The 17,999-nt window shown below is 35.0% G+C and overlaps 1 protein-coding gene across 1 annotated transcript in view; it reads left to right on the forward strand.

Moving 5' to 3' along the window:
• The window catches only part of LOC138712641 (neural cell adhesion molecule 2-like), a 1,205,141-nt gene that overhangs the window by 1,057,751 nt on the left and 129,391 nt on the right, over window positions 1–17,999 (forward strand). Inside the window, exon 12 of the mRNA XM_069844609.1 lies at window positions 16,937–17,130. Within this exon, the coding sequence (XP_069700710.1) occupies window positions 16,937–17,130 (194 nt within the window). The remainder of the gene's footprint in view (window positions 1–16,936; window positions 17,131–17,999) is intronic.

Raw genomic sequence — 17,999 nt, forward strand, 5'->3', positions numbered from 1 at the left:
CGACAAATACGAATAATAACAAATGAATAAAACCTATCGACAAATACGAATAATGACAAATGAATGACACCTATCGACAAATACGAATAATAACAAATGAATAAAACCTATCGACAAATACGAATAATAACAAATGAATGACACCTATCGACAAATACGAATAATAACAAATGAATAACACCTATCGACAAATACGAATAATAACAAATGAATGACATCTATCAAGAAATAACGAAGGGCGACCACACATGAAAATGTTAGCGTCCAAAGACAAGCTATTTATTTGAATTAAAAATAATTAATAATAATTCATTTTTATTAAGATATGCAAAAAAAGAGTATGCAATACATGTATTTAGAGCATAAAAGAATCTCGGAAATAGAGAAGACTCGACTTCGTCTCATCTTCTTTAACTTTCCCTCGATTCTCTTATAATGTACTTACCACGCTTACGTTGGTTTTCCAGTTAAAAGACAGGAATTCGAATGAAAATGATTTAAGTTGGAATAATCAATGCACATTAGGGTCTGCTTCCGTTTGTCCTGCCGTTTTTTTCTTTTTTCAAGAATTCTGCAACATCGAGCACAACAAAAATAAAATTAGAAATTTTGTTATGAAATTTACAAGCACTAAAACGTAAAAAAAATTGTAATTATTGCACAAGAAGTGAGGAAGTAGCAGTGCTGGGAGACGCGGTGGTTTTGAAGTCAGGTGAGCTGTTTGTGTGCGCCCTGTGGCAGCGGTCAACAGGTTAACATCTCGGTCACGGGAATTGGGACGATATTAATTGAAGCCGCCGGGAATTCAGTCGGATCGGATATCGAGCAACCGCTGACATTTTACATTACCAATTCCGAAATTACAGTTTGTGTTTGCGGGCTACGAAGCACTCGTCGCACTTCCTGGAATATTAATTCGATTACTGCAGTACCAACAAAATAACCTTTCCAACTACTAAATAAGATGCTAAAGAATTCCCTCATAGTAACTTCGTCACTAGGTGAGCTAGTTTACTAATACAGAATGCCCGAGAAGTCACGATTCAATTTTGTGTTAAATCACTATAATTCATTTGAAAAGTGTAGAATCCAAGAGAATGCACCATAAGTATGTGGAATTAGTGCAGCTCGATATGACGCACAATTGATAGCCTACATCTCTGCGGTGTACCTAAACCACGGTTGACTCTAGTAGAAGGTAGGAAGCAGAGTGCTGCACTGGAGTTAAATCGCTCGCTTGAACTCGGTCGAGTGTCGCACCCTCGAGTGAGATACGATCGGTCGTGATACGCTCGTAATAAATAGAAGCACAGTACAAGGTCATCTCACCGAATGTCTTATCTTGTGTGGAAGGTGACAGATAAGATACACATATGTTTTACTCACACGGTGAAAATAAGGCTTTATTTTCTGCGTTTATGACAAACGTTTAATGGAACAGTCAATGGAACGTACCAAAACAGGAACATGAAGTTATAAATAAAATAGTATGAAAAACTTCGATATACAGTTATTATTGCTAATTAATAATTATTCAATATTTGATTTACCACATATATAATATGATAGGTCCATACATAGTGTTCCGCCTATATACAGCGACAATGTAGAAACGATTTACAAAATATTATTGATATAGCAGTAGATTAATAACAATATTAGTACAGAGAGAACGTCACAGAAAATATAATAAAACGAATAATCATGCTGCACAACTGTTACAGACGGAAACATTGATACACTAATTATTATTATTATTATTATTATTATTATTATTATTATTATTAGAAAACTTGATACATTTCTTGCATTATTGTGAATGTGTTCTCCTTTTATAATAATTACATTTAAATCCAATAACATCTATCAGATGTGGCAAAAACAAAATCACTCCTGTGTGGGGGAAAAAAAAAATCATTTACCTACAACATTCATATTACATTTTAAAGGAAGTTTTGTAGTTGTACTATGGAGAGGTTAGTTAAATACTGCAAAGTTTTGAAATTATAAACTTGTATGATGTTACTACACAGTTCATCACTGTAACAAGAACGAATGTCTAACGCTCGGCTTATACCGGTCGAGGATTTATCGCTCATGACAATTTTACCCATCATGCATGTGCTCTACCTATCGTATTATGCTATGAACTACGTGGCTCTCGAGCGAAAACGTCCGATGCAGACATCTGGTAGGAGGATTCAACTTGGCAACACTGTGTAGTCTGCTGTTGTCAGTCATACTGCTGTCATACTTCACTAACAGAACCAAAAAGTTTTAATGTTACTATCATAAGAAAACCGCTAAAAAGTTAATCATACGTCGTACACGGAGCCAGAATAATACATTACGGATTATATATATATATATATATATATATATATATATATATATATATATATATATATATATATATATATATATATATATATATATATAGCTACATTTGCAACAAAGTAAAGTAAATTCTCGATGTGAAGTCACAAGTACAACCTTTATTACCTTTAATATTATACCAAGTAAGCACATTTACAACGTGTTAGGCGTTTATATAGATTTCTCCAGACTATAAATATAAGGAGAGGTTAGACCACAGTCCTTCCTAACGTAACCTCTTGACCGTCATATTCCTTGACTTTGAGGTCAGACTTCTATTAAAACCTTAGACTTGGTAGTTACATTTTATAGGTTTTACAAATGGGGCGGATCTTTTAAATGCAGCAAAACATTTAATTCAAGCGAGACAATTTAAATGAGGCAAGATTTGACATTAAGAAAACAGAATTATTGGGATGTAAATTTGGAGTTTATATTTCAGTCTGGAGAAATCTTTACGTAGAGTGGATCGGGGGAAGAGGCCTGACTTTTTCTTTGATTGCAAATTTAATATACTGTTCATTTAGTTTCGAATTTCATATTGAAATATCAAAGTCTTGAAGGTATTTTGAAACTATATTTTTGGTACAAAACAGAAAACATTAATTATGTTGTTTCTAGATACAGGTTTTCTTCTTACCTGCACTGTAGGCATCTTTCCCCGACAGTCGGGTAAGATGGCAAATGCAATTAACACATTTACTGATATATGTATTAAATTGTAACAAAACTAACATTATTTAATTTAAATCCTGCACAAATTCAACGTCGCAAATTTCTAGCGCAATAATTAATAATAGATTCCTATTAGAAACCACAACAACCGAAGATCTTGGCTTAAAAATCGATAATGTGTTAAATTGGAAAAATCATATTAAAGAAATTACCCCCAAACTAAATTCAGCATGTTTTGCTATTAGATCTATGCAAAAGATAGTAAATATCAATACATTAAAAACAATATACTTTGCATACTTCCACTCGGTAATGAGTTTTGGAATAATATTCTGGGGAAATTCCACAGATAGTAACAATATATTTCTATTACAAAAAAAGAGTAATTAGAATAATAGCAGGTGCCAAATCTAGGGAATCTTGTAGGACTATTTTAAAAAAACTACAAATTATGTCCTTGGCTTGTCAGTATATCGTTTCATTAATAATCTTCCTCGTACGTAATAGTGAACACTTTGTAACTAATTCAACAGTTCATAGCATAAATACACGTCAAAAATGACTTTCATATTCCATCGGCAAGTCTATCGTGCTATCAAAAAGGAGTGCGTTATATGGCAGTAGAAATTTTTAATAGCCTCCCAATCGATACAAAATATGAAGCTAAAAACATACAATTATTTAGGGCCAAATTAAAGAAGTACCTAATTTCTCACGCCTTCTATTCTGTAGGTGAATTCATGACATTCAATAACACTTCATGAAACTGATACTAAAACTTTGTGTTGTACTAGTAGACTATATTGTAAATCTCGTCTGTATATATTTCATCTAGACTATGACTATAAATTAAGACTTTATAATAGTGTTAAGTTTTTTGACTTGTTCCATATTCTAGATGTAAGCAATGTATGAATACCATGGAATGTTAATAAATACAATACAATACAATACCTGAACTTGGTTTGATACATGTATATAATAAAATTGACTTAATCTAAAGCTCATGGACACTTTGTCACTCATTTATCACTACTTAGGCACACAGTCATTGCACATATTTTATTGCCGTGTGCAAGACTCATGAAATCACTTCTTGCACACATTGAATTCAGTCCATTATATTTTTTTGTCATCTTTCTTTTTAGGAGGCCTTCAAGGGTACGGTAAGAAATCCCGTACATGTGCGATGCTCTAAAACAATTCATACCCTCTGTTATAACATGTTCCATCGCAAGTTGACTGTCTTCAATCCACTGACTTCTATCAGAGGATCTTACGTAATGCTTACACATTCTCTGCAATAAAACAAAAAATAAAACTCTTGCAACAAGTTGCCATTTATCCTGAAAAAAGTTATCATCTTCCCCAACTATCGGGGTAAGATGCCTAGTGCTGTGACGCAACCTAAGATGGCGGAACAAGGTCGTTGGTTGCTAACAATACAAACTTTAGAACCTTTACTATAATATCCATAACAAAGGCTTGACAGTTATTACAATTTCAAGGAACTATTAAAATTTTAACATACCTTTGCAATTATTTAATAAGAGAAAAATAAGCTGTTTTCTAGCTTTTCTTTTTCTTACAACAAGAAAACGTGGCAAAATGAGTTAGCTTCCACTCTACAGACATTCAACTGTCTCAGTGATCATGAAGACATGCGCGTGGCGTTCTCTCTTGGAAGAATGTGAAACTACAAAGACATAAGCATCTTCCCCCGATAGTCTTCTCCCCCCGATTCACTCTACTCTATCGAAGCGATGAGTTCAATATTACTAGTACAATATGAATACTGAAGGTATACAAGTGAAATTGTTAATTATAATTACAGGCTTCTTTGAGCCGAAAACACTTATCAGTAAACCTGTAAAAATACCATGTGTGTAATCTAGTCACAATTGCATTAGATAACCATTGACGGCCTCTTAATAGTACATTATGCAACGAGCCTATAATGGCAGTAATTAAGACGCGAGTATGTTCATGAAACGAGCGCAAGCGAGTTTCATAATTTTCATACCAGCGTCTTAATTACCATTATAGGCAAGTTTCATACGACTTTTTATGCTCAACCATACTCCTAACTTGAAATTATTCATAAGTACTCATGTTATTCTTATCTGACTGAGGAGCGGATCTGACCTTGTGCAATATCTCGTAAATTCTGAGATGTGCGCAGACGCGAAAGTATTGATTTTTTCCGAGAAACAAATGTCGATATTGACCTTGATATAATCTAGAGAAAAAAATAAACATTAATCGTGATATAACCTTGAAATTGAATTAGACATTGAAAAACGAGATGACAAAATGAATTTATTCGAATATTATTTACAACTAGCCATACCCGTGCGCTCCGCTGCACCCGTTAGTAATAAATATAGAGTAATTACATAATTAAAATAGAACGTTTGATCCAGGGAACATTCGTGTTCGTTAGAACGATAAATCGTTTAATATGTTACTTGATTTAAATTGTATTTAAATAATTAAAATGCGATCATTTTGGTCCAGAGAGCAATCATTTGGTGCAATGACAATTCCTTTAACATGTTTCTTAATTGTTATTACATGCAACTATAGTTTAATGAAGATTGACATCATTTAGATTTAATGTGTATACTTTATTTTACTTGTTATAGGTTTCCATTGAATTATGGTAATAACTTAATTTTAATCCTTGTTTTCTACGTATTCAGTAAATGGCGCTTGGCCCAATACGGTTCTGAACCCTTCAAAAAACTTAAATTATATTATATAATATTACATTACATATATTATATCATATTATATTATTATATTAGGCCTATATTATATTATATTATATTATATTATATTATATTATATTATATTATATTATATTATATTATATTATATTATATTATATCAGAAGTTACTGTAATAACATTATAGCATTTTGTCCATATAGAGAAACTACACTTTCCAATGGTGAAATAATAATTAATTATACAAATCGGTTAATTTAGCTTGCGATATTATTCATACAAACACAGAAACATTCTCTGTAGGCTATCTTTCATAGCTTTCGATTGTTGCTGTCCAAGGCCCTTTATAGACGTAGTCATTTGTTTTTTATTTCATTATACGGCCTTAGATGGCAGTTATTTTAATTTTAAAACTCATTTATCTCATTAAATATCAGTCCTATCAAAATTGTGCATAGAACACAACTTATCGGAAATTATCTTAAATGAAACTTTTGTTATGTAATATTCTTCGTGAAAATTAATAATAAGGAACATATTTTGATTTATTTAATTCAAGCCTCCTTATAACCCCCCTTTTAAATAAAATATTTTGAATGCCATATAGCCTAAATTCTAAGTTACAACGAACTTAATTTATATTCCAATATTCATATAAATCGGTTCAGCCATTATCGCGTGAAAAGGTAACAAGCATCCAGACAGACAGGCAGACATACAAACAAACATTTCAAAAAAGCGATTTTCGATTTTATATATGTTAGAACCAATTATTTTTGTAAAATCGAAAATTACCAGAAAAATTTCGGCTACAGATTTATTATTAGTATAGATTAACGCTAATTTTTATAGTAACAGTACTGACATTATTTCAAGTATAGGTGATTTATTATGCAATTGGTGAAATGAATTTACGGGAATGTGCTTTGTGAAAGAATTTGTCTAATCTCGCGCTAGTTGTCTTTCGATTTCATATCCGAGAGTAAACTATACTTGCTCTTTAATATTGCTACAATGGTATTTTCTGATTGGTGTAACACCAGAACTTTAATGAATAGGTGTACTTTAATGAGGTCCATTAAAGGGCTGCTACCAGGTGTATAATTGCTACATTTCGGCATGGTCGAGCATAATAGTACATTATGCAACGAGCCTGTAATGGTAGTTATTAAGAAGCGGCGCATGGATGTTTATGAAACTCGCTTGCGCTCGTTTCATAATTTTCATACGAGCTTCTTAATTACCATTATAGGCGAGTTTCATACGACTTTTTATGCTCGACCATATTTCTAACTTGAAATTACAGTATTAAGATGTATACATTTTATTTGTTTCTGACAAGATCGGAAGTGACCTTGTTCTAGGTCGTGAATTGTGAGATGTGCGCAGACGCGAAAGTATTGATTTTTTCCGAGGAACAATAATGTCATTGACCTTGATGTAATCCCGTTAAACTTGATATAGGCTAACCTTGATTATTGAATTCGACATTGAAAAACGAGATGACAAATTGAATTTATTTGAATATTATTTACAATTAACGCTAATTATTATAGTAACAGAACATAACCTTCTGCGACAGTATTGGATTTCCAGCCTCCGTGACTTTTCGCTAATTCTCTTTCGGTTGCATATCCGAGAATAATCGATACTTGCGGTTTTATAACGGTACAAAGCAGACGTGTCATTGGCTGAACACCTGTAAGGTGAGTTGTCATTGGCTGAAAACACCTGTACTTTAATGAGTAGGTGTACTTTAATGACATGGATTAAAGGACATCTACCAGGTGTATATTTACTACATTTCAGCATGGTCGAGCATAAAATATGTTTCGTCAACGTGATAGAAAATGTGAATGGGCAATAACTACAAAATCACTTGCCCTATCAATGATTTTGTTCACCAAAGTTCATCTTGGTCCCTGTAACGTTGAAATCGGCGACTAAGGACTAGAATGTCGGTGTCCAAGTGTTTCTGCGGCATTGCACAAGCAGGGCAGCATCAGTATGACGCCGAGAGATGAGGTCTAATGGACTGGTCATGTTTTCCTTGTGCAATGTGTTGAAGTGATAGACACTAGTATTGGAAATCTGACGCTATCTGAAGTACGCACCACTGTAGGTGTTGCTCCTACAGATCTAAATGAGGGATTATGTTTTATTCATGGCCAGTAATAAGGATGCAGTTGCGTAGGCAACGACTAAAGTGCAATTTCAATGCTACCTGAGAGATTCTGTGCTTCGTTCGAATCCCACATGAGACATAAATATTTAAAAGTTGGAAATGCGATATCTTGCTTCAACTTACGTGGTAACCAGACACCATCTGGACATAGTTATATGTAATTGAAAAATGAAAAATTGAAAAATGAGTTCTATTCAGTCAATACTTAACATAAACACAATAAAACATGTTATAATAACATTTACACAGATTTTAAAAACAAACGTTTTCGCCAATTTTGATTGGCATCTTCAGGTCGTGTAGGTCGAATGGAACATGTTATAAAAAGTGAACACTTGGTATATGACGTTAAAAACCAAAGTTACAACTGTAATATCATTAAAAAACAGAGAATAGAATATAGCAAAAAGCCTCCACGATGTATGTAGAATCACTGTGTTGAAAGAGGCGTGTGTGAACCAAGGAAACAGCAAAACTCTTCTGTCATTGCAGATACAGTTTTCAAGATAGATTTGAAGATGCTACGAACAGGTCGGTCGTGTGGCCGTTATGGAGAGCAGGAAAAATCCTGTAAATTGTAAGGATATAATGAAAGATTATTTAGAAGCATTTAAGTATTATTTAAATCTTCTAAAATAATACTTAAAAAAAATGGATGAACGTCTTGAAATCCATGAGGACGGCGACACGACTGATCTTTACATTAAGTGGTAGCGTATGACAAATACTGTATACGTGGCACGACTAGTGGATGAGTGACCGTTACTTGCGTGTTATATAGTTTCACTTTGTGTTTCGTGTGATAATACTAGAGGTGTAGCTATTTAGTTTGCATTTAAAGTTAATTTGCTTGAATAGTAATTTATAATTCTTAATTTAAATCGATAAATATTAATGAAATGACCGTGATTTATTTATCACAATATGCTTTCAGTTGAAATGGCTGGTTAAATATTGAATCCCTACTGTGTATTAGAGGGAATATTGTAGTATCAAGTAGGAATGCCAAATTTCCAGATTTTTACGAGATTTCCTGAAATATAGGACATTTATAAGATCGTTTCCCGCCGTCCCTTGAAATAACAATTTTCCTATTTTCCCTCTTCAATTTTAAAACTGTGTAATAGTTGAATTTCAAGAGTTTTAATTTTGCACGTTGGTAACATAATTGCAAATCGTTCTTTGAATTGAGCTGTATGAAAGATATCTAACCCCTACTAATCGATAATGATCTAAAATTTTTTCGTGTAAATGGGTATTCTTTAGTTATTACTTCTATAAGTAGATGGCGAAGATAACAATCAGTGTCGCTAATAGTAAATAAATGAAGAACACACGGGAAAAAAATCAGTCAATTCTCTTAAGGGTGATATCATCTAATTCATTACAAGGTGTTTCAGAAATGCATTAACAAACCTTGGAGGCGTGTTCCTCAAATGACAAATGACTGTAGCAAACAAGTCTCCTTCACAACAGATAACCATCTAGGATACAGCAGACTTGTATCGATAACATCATTCGATTATCTAACAAAATGAATTATTATCTGTTACAAACTTAAGTTAAGTTGTTGGATTGTAGCTTAAAATGCGTTGAACGTAAACTTTCATTGTTATGCGTTTCTGAATTAATTAAAGTTGCAACACTTGCTACCAAGCTGACAATATCTAACAGATATTTCATTAGGCCTATGTTCTTTCATCAATAACTAAAAAACTATGAAATTTTTTTCTTGTTTTGGTGTGAGGAACATGCCCCCAAGGTTTGTCAAAATTTCTGAAACATACTGTATATTATTTGTAAAACTTTAGCGTTTTTATTATCAAAACTGGCAAAGGAATATTATTGCCATGGATACAGACATTCTTTACTACATTTTATTTAGGGACAGCAATTTTGCACTAATACACTGAATTAGAAGATGACATCACCCTTAAGAGAATTGTGAGAATTCGTTTTCCCCTGTTCTCTTCAATTCGCAATGCAAAATTCAAAATTTGATCCCCCTCTAATGATTATGAAAAGCACTGAGTTTAGCAGGATACCGATGATACTGCCAATTTTATGAGGATAATTTTTACTTTATCTACATCATTTTAACCTTCCCAATTGATGACTAACTTACTTACTTACAAATGGCTTTTAAGGAACTCGAAGGTTCATTGCCGTCCTCACATAAGCCTACCATCGGTCCTTATCCTGTGCAAGATTAATCCAGTCTCTATCATCATAACCCACCTCCCTCGAATAAATTTTAATATTATCCTCCTATATACGTCTCGGCCTCCTCAAAGGCCTTTTTCCCTCCGACCTCCCAACTAACACTCTATATGCATTTCTGGATTCGCCCATACGTGCTACATGCCCTGCCCATCTAAAAGTCTGGATTTAATGTTCCTAATTATGTCAGGTGAAGAATAAAATGCGTGCAGTTCTGTGTTGCGTAACTTTCTCCATTCTCCTGTAACTTTATCCCTCTAAACCCCAAATATTTTCCTAAGAATTTCAAGCTAATCCTTTTTTAATTAGGAAAAGTAAATTTCCTTCAATTACTCTTGTTGTGTAGTTACAAAATATCATCAGAGTTCCTGTATGGTGAAATGCGCTTGGTATTCTGTCCTCTATATCTGTGGTTCTGTCTAGCCAGGCGCAATCGCTTCCAGGCAGGATATCCGAACGAATGTCCAACAGGTTGTAAGCGCTGTTATGCAGCACTCTGGTACCGAAGTTCTTATGATATTTCCGTGCAGAAATTCTGCGTTACCATATTATGACGAAAGATGCACAGAACAGAGAAAAACTCTCCGGCACCGGGACTCGAACCTGGGTTCTCAGCTGTACGTCCTCACGCATTATCCACTAAGTCACAACGGATTCCAGTTACGATGCCGGATCGAATCCCCTCAGTTTAAGTTCTAACTCTCAATCTTCCCTTTGGTGGTCTACCCTCATGTACTGTGTCACAGAATATACGACAGTGGCACAATGTCCAACGCACTGTGTACAGAGGTGCACTCATTACGAGTGACTGCCACATATTCTGTGACACAGTAGATGAGAGTAGGCCACCAAAGGAACAACTGAGAGGTAGAATTAAACTGAGGGGATTCGTTCCGGCACCGGAACTGGAATCCGGTGTGGCTTAGTGGATAAAGCTTCAGCACGTAGAGCTGAAATCCCGGTGCCGGAGAGAGTTTTTCTCTATTCTCTCTTTCATCATATGTAAACAACATACAACCACAGTCTAATATATACAGTCACGAAGCTTGAGTTGTGAGGGTGCTAGGAATAATAGACTGTGCCGGTACTATGTTCGCCTACGGGTGGGGCCAGGAAAGCGGCCTGCCTGCGGTGTCGCTTGCGGGAATCGTCTATCCGTAAGCTTCCGCTTTCTATACTATACTCTGTAGGGTTTTAATTTTAAAAGTTTAGCAGCAGTAAAGACTGATGTTTTTGAAACACAAATTTCATGTGAAACACGTCTTAGAGATTTATTAGGAGAGCGTATAAATTATGCACTGATTTCGTCATTTTTTCTTCCGTCAATACTCTTTGTTTTCGCTTAGGAATTGTAGCGTTTATCGACCCTGTTGTTCTTAATTTGTTAACAAGACGTCTAACAGTTTCTCTACCCTGAATTGGAGCACCCGGATATTTCACTTCAAATTGCCTGCACACCTCTCTACATGACTCTGTTTTCACATATGCATCATACATAAAAACTCTTTGTTCAAGCGTGAATTTTGCGTTTTGCATTGTTAACAAATGTTACACACACGCTGAATATTTAAGCAACTGTGTCAAGGATCTGCACTGTACGTGTTAAATACTGCAACATCTGGCTCACAACTGGTAACTTGTCGACCTTGAAGTCCTTGATTGTCGAGCGTGTCTCAACAACTGCGCGCACAAAGCGGCGTATGAGTACATGCCGCTTTCCTGGCCCCACCCGTAGGCGAACGCTCTGTATTTCGCATTGTCTGTAAAGAGAAGATATTAGCAATCCTAGTGGTTAGCAACTATCTATGGATGCATATTAACTACGTATTGAGATTCGTGACTGTATAAACTAGACTGTGATGCAACTCCAATCAAGAATCATAGCATGTGCCCCTAAGCACAATTCCGCGTAACTAGTTTCAGTTTTCTGATCTATACTGCACCCTTCTTTAGCTACTACATCATAAAATCATCCTCGAGTTATCCCTTTTGTCATCTAGTCCATGCGTATCTCGTTACAGTTTGGAACCTGATTCAATGGAACTGATGTCACGTTTAAAAAACAACCTCCATATACAAGCATGGACGTAAATATAATACCATAAAGTCCATCTCTGTGATATATGAGATTGCTACGCCATTGGATAAAGAACCACGTACCATTGATCGAATGGCCAGAATATCGACCTTCCGCACGAAAGGTTCGAGTTCAAATATTGGCGAATTAAAGAGTGTGGAGACAGGTTTATCAGGTACTCCAATCCCTCCCAACACATATTGTTTCATTTCGTCGTAGATAGTGTCGCATACTAAATGTTTATTATATGGGTTATATTACTTACTTACTTACTTACTTACTTACTTACTTACTTACTTACTTACTGGCTTTTAAGGAACCCGGAGGTTCATTGCCGCCCTCGCATAAGCTCGCCATTGGTCCCTATCCAGAGCAAGATTAATCCAGTCTCTATCATCATATCCCACCTCCCTCATATCCATTTTAATATTATCTTCCCATCTACGTCTCGGTCTCCATAAAGGTCTTTTTCCCTCCGGCCTCACAACTAACACTATATACATTTACGGATTCCCCCAAACGTGCTACATGCTCTGTCCATCTCAAACGTCTAGATTTAATGTTCCTAATTATGTCAGGTGAAGAATACAATGCGTGCAGTTCTGTGTTGTGTAACTTTCTCCATTCTCCTGTAACTTCATCCCTCTTAGCCCCAAATAGTTTCCTAAGAAACTTATTCTCATACACCCTTAATCTCCGTTCCTCTCTTAAAGTGAGAGTCCAAGTTTCACAGCCATACAGAACAACCGGCAATATACAGTAACTGTTTTATAAATTCTAAGTTTCAGATTTTTTGACAGCAGACTGGATGACAAAAGCTTCTCAACCGAATAATAACAGGCTTTTCCCATATTTATTCTGCGTTTAATTTCCTCCAGAGTGTCATTTATATTTGTTACTGTTGCTCCAAGATATTTGAATTTTTCCACCTCTTCGGAGGATAAAATTTTAATTTTTATAGTTCCATTTCCTACAATATACTCGTCACGAGACATAATCATATACTTACGTACGTCTTCAATTAGATAATTATTTATTTATTTTATTGGGTTATTTTACGACGCTGTATCAACATCTAGGTTATTTAGCGTCTGAATGAAATGAAGATTACAGTGCCGGGGAAATGAGTCCGGGGTCCAGCACCGTAAGTTACCCAGCATTTGCTCGTATTGGATTGAGGGAAAACCCCGGAAAAACCTCAACCAGGTAACTTGCCCCGACCGGGATTCGAACCCGGGCCACCTGGTTTCGCGGCCAGACGCACTGACCGTTACTCCACAGGTGTGGACGACAATTATGTATGTTATTGTTAATTCAAATTGTTAATCGACATATAACGGAGAAATACATGGAATTTCAGAAATAAATATGGACAAAAATAAAAATAATGTTGAAAATTTATCAGGGGGGGTAATGCATTACCCCTCTTGCTGGCATGAGGGTTAATTTGAAATGAAGATTGTTACAGAAAAAATTAGAAGGCCTTGTACAAATACTGACATTAGAATAGAAATCTTAATTGTATAGCTTTTGACGGAAGAAGTGTTGACCACCAAGGAAGGAATCGTTTAAATAATAATAATAATAATAATAATAATAATAATAATAATAATAATAATAATAATAATAATAATAATAATAATAAATAATAATAATAGTAATAATAATAATAACTGATCCTAATCGGAATTCTTATAACCAAATACATACTTGCACCATTTTACAATAAACGAGATTTATATCACACGTAAGCAGGAAATAGAGAAGTCAAACCTCAAAGATAATGTTGATTAGGAAAAGCCAAAGTGAATTTTATGAAATATATCCTGCTAGAAAGCCGAAAGAACAGACGGAGAAATGAAAATGTACGAAAGTTTTTAATTTGAAATGAAGACAGTTACAGAAAAAAATGAGAAGGCCTTATATAAAAAGTTATATTAGAATAACATTCCTAATTGTATTGTATTGTATTGTATTGTTTTGTATTGTATTGTATTGTATTGTATTTGATTGTCAACATTTACATCCATGTAATGTGGACCTCACAATTTCTGTATCCGATGCCACAATTACGTTCATTACAGATATACATTTCGTAGGCGCTCTTATAATTTGACTTCATACCCCATTTAAATTGATCGTAATTCCCACCTTTAAAACCTAACAAACTTGATTTAGATCATTCAAAATTGCCACTTTTACGACTATGTTCTTGATTTTCAGTACATTTATAATCGAACACATACAGTTTCTAATAATACTTGTTACTAAAACATACTACCCTATTGTCCAATAAGTTCATTATTATGTCTGTTTTTTGTGTGCGTTTCATTCTTCAGATCTCACTAATTTTCTACATATTATACTTACTACTGTTATCCCTTACAGTGATAGAGTAAAAAATCTAGGCATTTATATGGACAAAAATTTAAGTTGGAGTACTCAAATCACACACACACACACACACACATGTAAAATAATTTTTATGAAAATTCACGCACTAAAAGGAATTCAAAATTTCCTTCCGTTGCTTCTCAAGAAGAATTTAGTACAGTCGCTCTTGATGCCTCATTTTGATTACTGTGACACTCTCTACACTGACCTTAACATGAGACTGACAGACAGACTACAGCGTGTTCATAATGCAGGCGTTCGATTTATTTGCAACGTCCGTTGACACACCTGCACTAAATATGCTATCCTGGGTCCGTCGCAAAGAGCGAAGAACTATTCACTCTCTCATTTTACTCTTCAATATTCCTCAAACCTCTAACCCTAGCTACCTAGCTTCTCGTTCTCAACATTTGTCCTCATATCACGAAATAGATACTCGCTCACAACACCATATCACACTCTCCATTCCTGAACACAGAACATCCTTCTACTCTTCATCTTTCACCGTCTCTGCAGCTCATCTCTGGAACCCTCTACCACAACATGTCAGGGACTGTCGGACATTGTCTAGTTTCAAAAATAAATTAAAATTGCACTTTTTTAATTAGATTCCTTTCAGTTATAAGCCCTTTTCTCTGCCATAGTTTTGTAAAAATATAGTCTATATAGTTATTTTTCCTTCCTTTCCCCGTTTTGTTCTCTTTATCAGCCGATGAATTTATTATCATAGCCTTTTTATCGTGAATTTTATTTAATTTTCGTATTTCTTTACTCTTTTATTATTATTTTATTACATTCGATTTTGATATATTCTTCCTTACGTTTTTCCATATTAACCATTTGTACTACATGAGTTGCTTTTACTATATTCCAATGTATTTTACTTTCTTTTTTCTATTATGGTATTATTTTCATGTTGTTTAGTGTCGATTTTATTATGCTATTATTATTATTTTTTTGTAATATGTTAGTATTCTGTTCTTTAACTTTCTGTTAAATTTTAACTGCTTGTATACTTTGTGACTTGGTAGAGTGTAAGAGAAGGCCCTATAGCCTTGAGTCTGCCAGTATAAATAAAGACTTATTATTATTATTATTATTATTATTATTATTATTATTATTATTATTATTATTATTAGCCTCCTCCGCCACATTCCTAATTGTGTAGCTTAAGGAGAAAGAAATGTTGATGGCCAAGGAAGGGAATATTTCAGTAACATGAGTTGCAGAAGAATTTATAGCCCAATGATTGAATAAGGACGTGATTGTGATGATAATCATGATGATGAACGATATTTCGTGGATTATGTCTTAAGGGAAGAGGATGGTATTTTTTGGTGAAAAATGAGTAAATTTTCAAAAAACAATTTTTTTCCTTAAAATACTCTGTGATATGTGTAGAATACATTGTATAATATTTTATGGGTATTTGTGCCCTTATCAGTTGTTGAGACGCCATTTTTAAACTTCCTGCGCTCTGGATTTTTAAATCACACCGCCCTTTTGTTTGTTGTTTCCGGAACTTCATTTTTTTTTTCAAAACCAAATTTTTCTTTAAAATACTCTGTGATGTGTGTGGAATACATTGTATAACATTGTGTGGGTATTTGTGCCCTTATTGGATGTTGAGACGCCATTTTTCAAGTTCCTGCGCTCTGGATTATTAAATCACACCCCCTTTTGATTGCTGTTTCTGGAACTTTACTTTTTTCGCTACATAGCCAGACAAAAATCGATATAATTTTTGAACTATTAAAGATATATGAATGAAATTTAGAATACATATTCTCTAGACTACTAGGAAACTTTTCTCTGTAACGGAATTTCCCTAATTGATTTCATTTTAAAAATAAGTCTCTCTGTTTGCAAGAAAGAAAATAAAAAAAATGTTATTAAATTTTAATTGTTTATTTTACAAATGTAGGAACTAATATCAAATTTCTGTTACAGACAGTTTGTAAAGCGTCCTTTTACAAATAAATTGTAACATAGTGTTTGAATTTATCTTTAAAAATGGCTTAGATATATCGAGTTTAGTAAAATCCTGCATTGGGTACATTTTTTTTTCAAATCTGCCTCCCAAATAATTTATTCAAAATATTTATATTTTGTTGAGTTGCTATAGCCATGAGCTCTCTACATACAGCTCTCTCTGCGGGATGTCTGTACTTGGAACTTGTGTCTTCGCCCAGACTCGGGGGATGGGCACATAATTGCACCCAGTGGCTCCATTATTGATAATCGGGGCGAGTAAGGTTAACTCGGGCTAATTTCCAACAGCGTCTGCGGATCCGGGACCGGCGGCGAGACCTCTGGTGGGCAACGGCAACGTGATCCTGAGGGAGTTGAGTCCGCCGTGCAGCTACCCCACACAGCAGCCACCACTGGCGCACCCCACGTCGCTACCCATCTCACCCCACGGACCCGCCGGCCATTGGGTAGCTCCAGGTCCCCCTCCTGTCATGGACACAGCGGTGAGTACACAAAGTTTGCCTTTCCAAGGTCAGCACCCTTTATATGACAAGATGCGTTTGGATTGCGCTTTTTCAGTTGCTTGTGAAATACTGTATTGGATACCCATTCAATCCAAGCCTCTATTGAAATCCACCATTGCTTCTACCTCTATCCATTTCAATCCAAAGACTAAGATTGTACACAAAGTAGAACCAAACTTTATTGTACTATACAGGGAGTATCTAAATAAGACCGACAAAAGTTGGCTTTAGGTAGACAACTCATTCTTTGACATTTCTTGTTGAGCAATGGCTTCAGGATCCCCTCCTGTCATGGACACAGCGGTGGGTACACTAAGTTTGCCTTTCCGAAGTCAGCACCCTTTGCATTGCAAGAGGCATTTGGATTGTGCTTTTTCAGTTGCTTGTGAAATGCTGTATTGGATACCCATTCAATCCAAGCCTCTATTGAAATCCACCATTGCTTCTACCTCTATCCATTTCAATCCAAAGACTAAGATTGTACACAAAGTAGAACCAAACTTTATTGTACTATACAGGGAGTATCTAAATAAGACCGACAAAAGTTGGCTTTAGGTAGACAACTCATTCTTTGACATTTCTTGTTGAGCAATGGCTTCAGGATCCCCTCCTGTCATGGACACAGCGGTGGGTACACTAAGTTTGCCTTTCCGAATTCAGCACCCTTTGCATTGCAAGAGGCATTTGGATTGTGCTTTTTCAGTTGCTTGTGAAATACTGTATTGGATACCCATTCAATCCAAGCCTCTATTGAAATCCACCATTGCTTCTACCTCTATCCATTTCAATCCAAAGACTAAGATTGTACACAAAGTAGAACCAAACTTTATTGTACTATACAGGGAGTA

This window comes from Periplaneta americana, chromosome 13 (genome assembly GCF_040183065.1).
Source record: "Periplaneta americana isolate PAMFEO1 chromosome 13, P.americana_PAMFEO1_priV1, whole genome shotgun sequence".
NCBI classification, from domain to species: Eukaryota; Metazoa; Arthropoda; class Insecta; order Blattodea; family Blattidae; genus Periplaneta; species Periplaneta americana.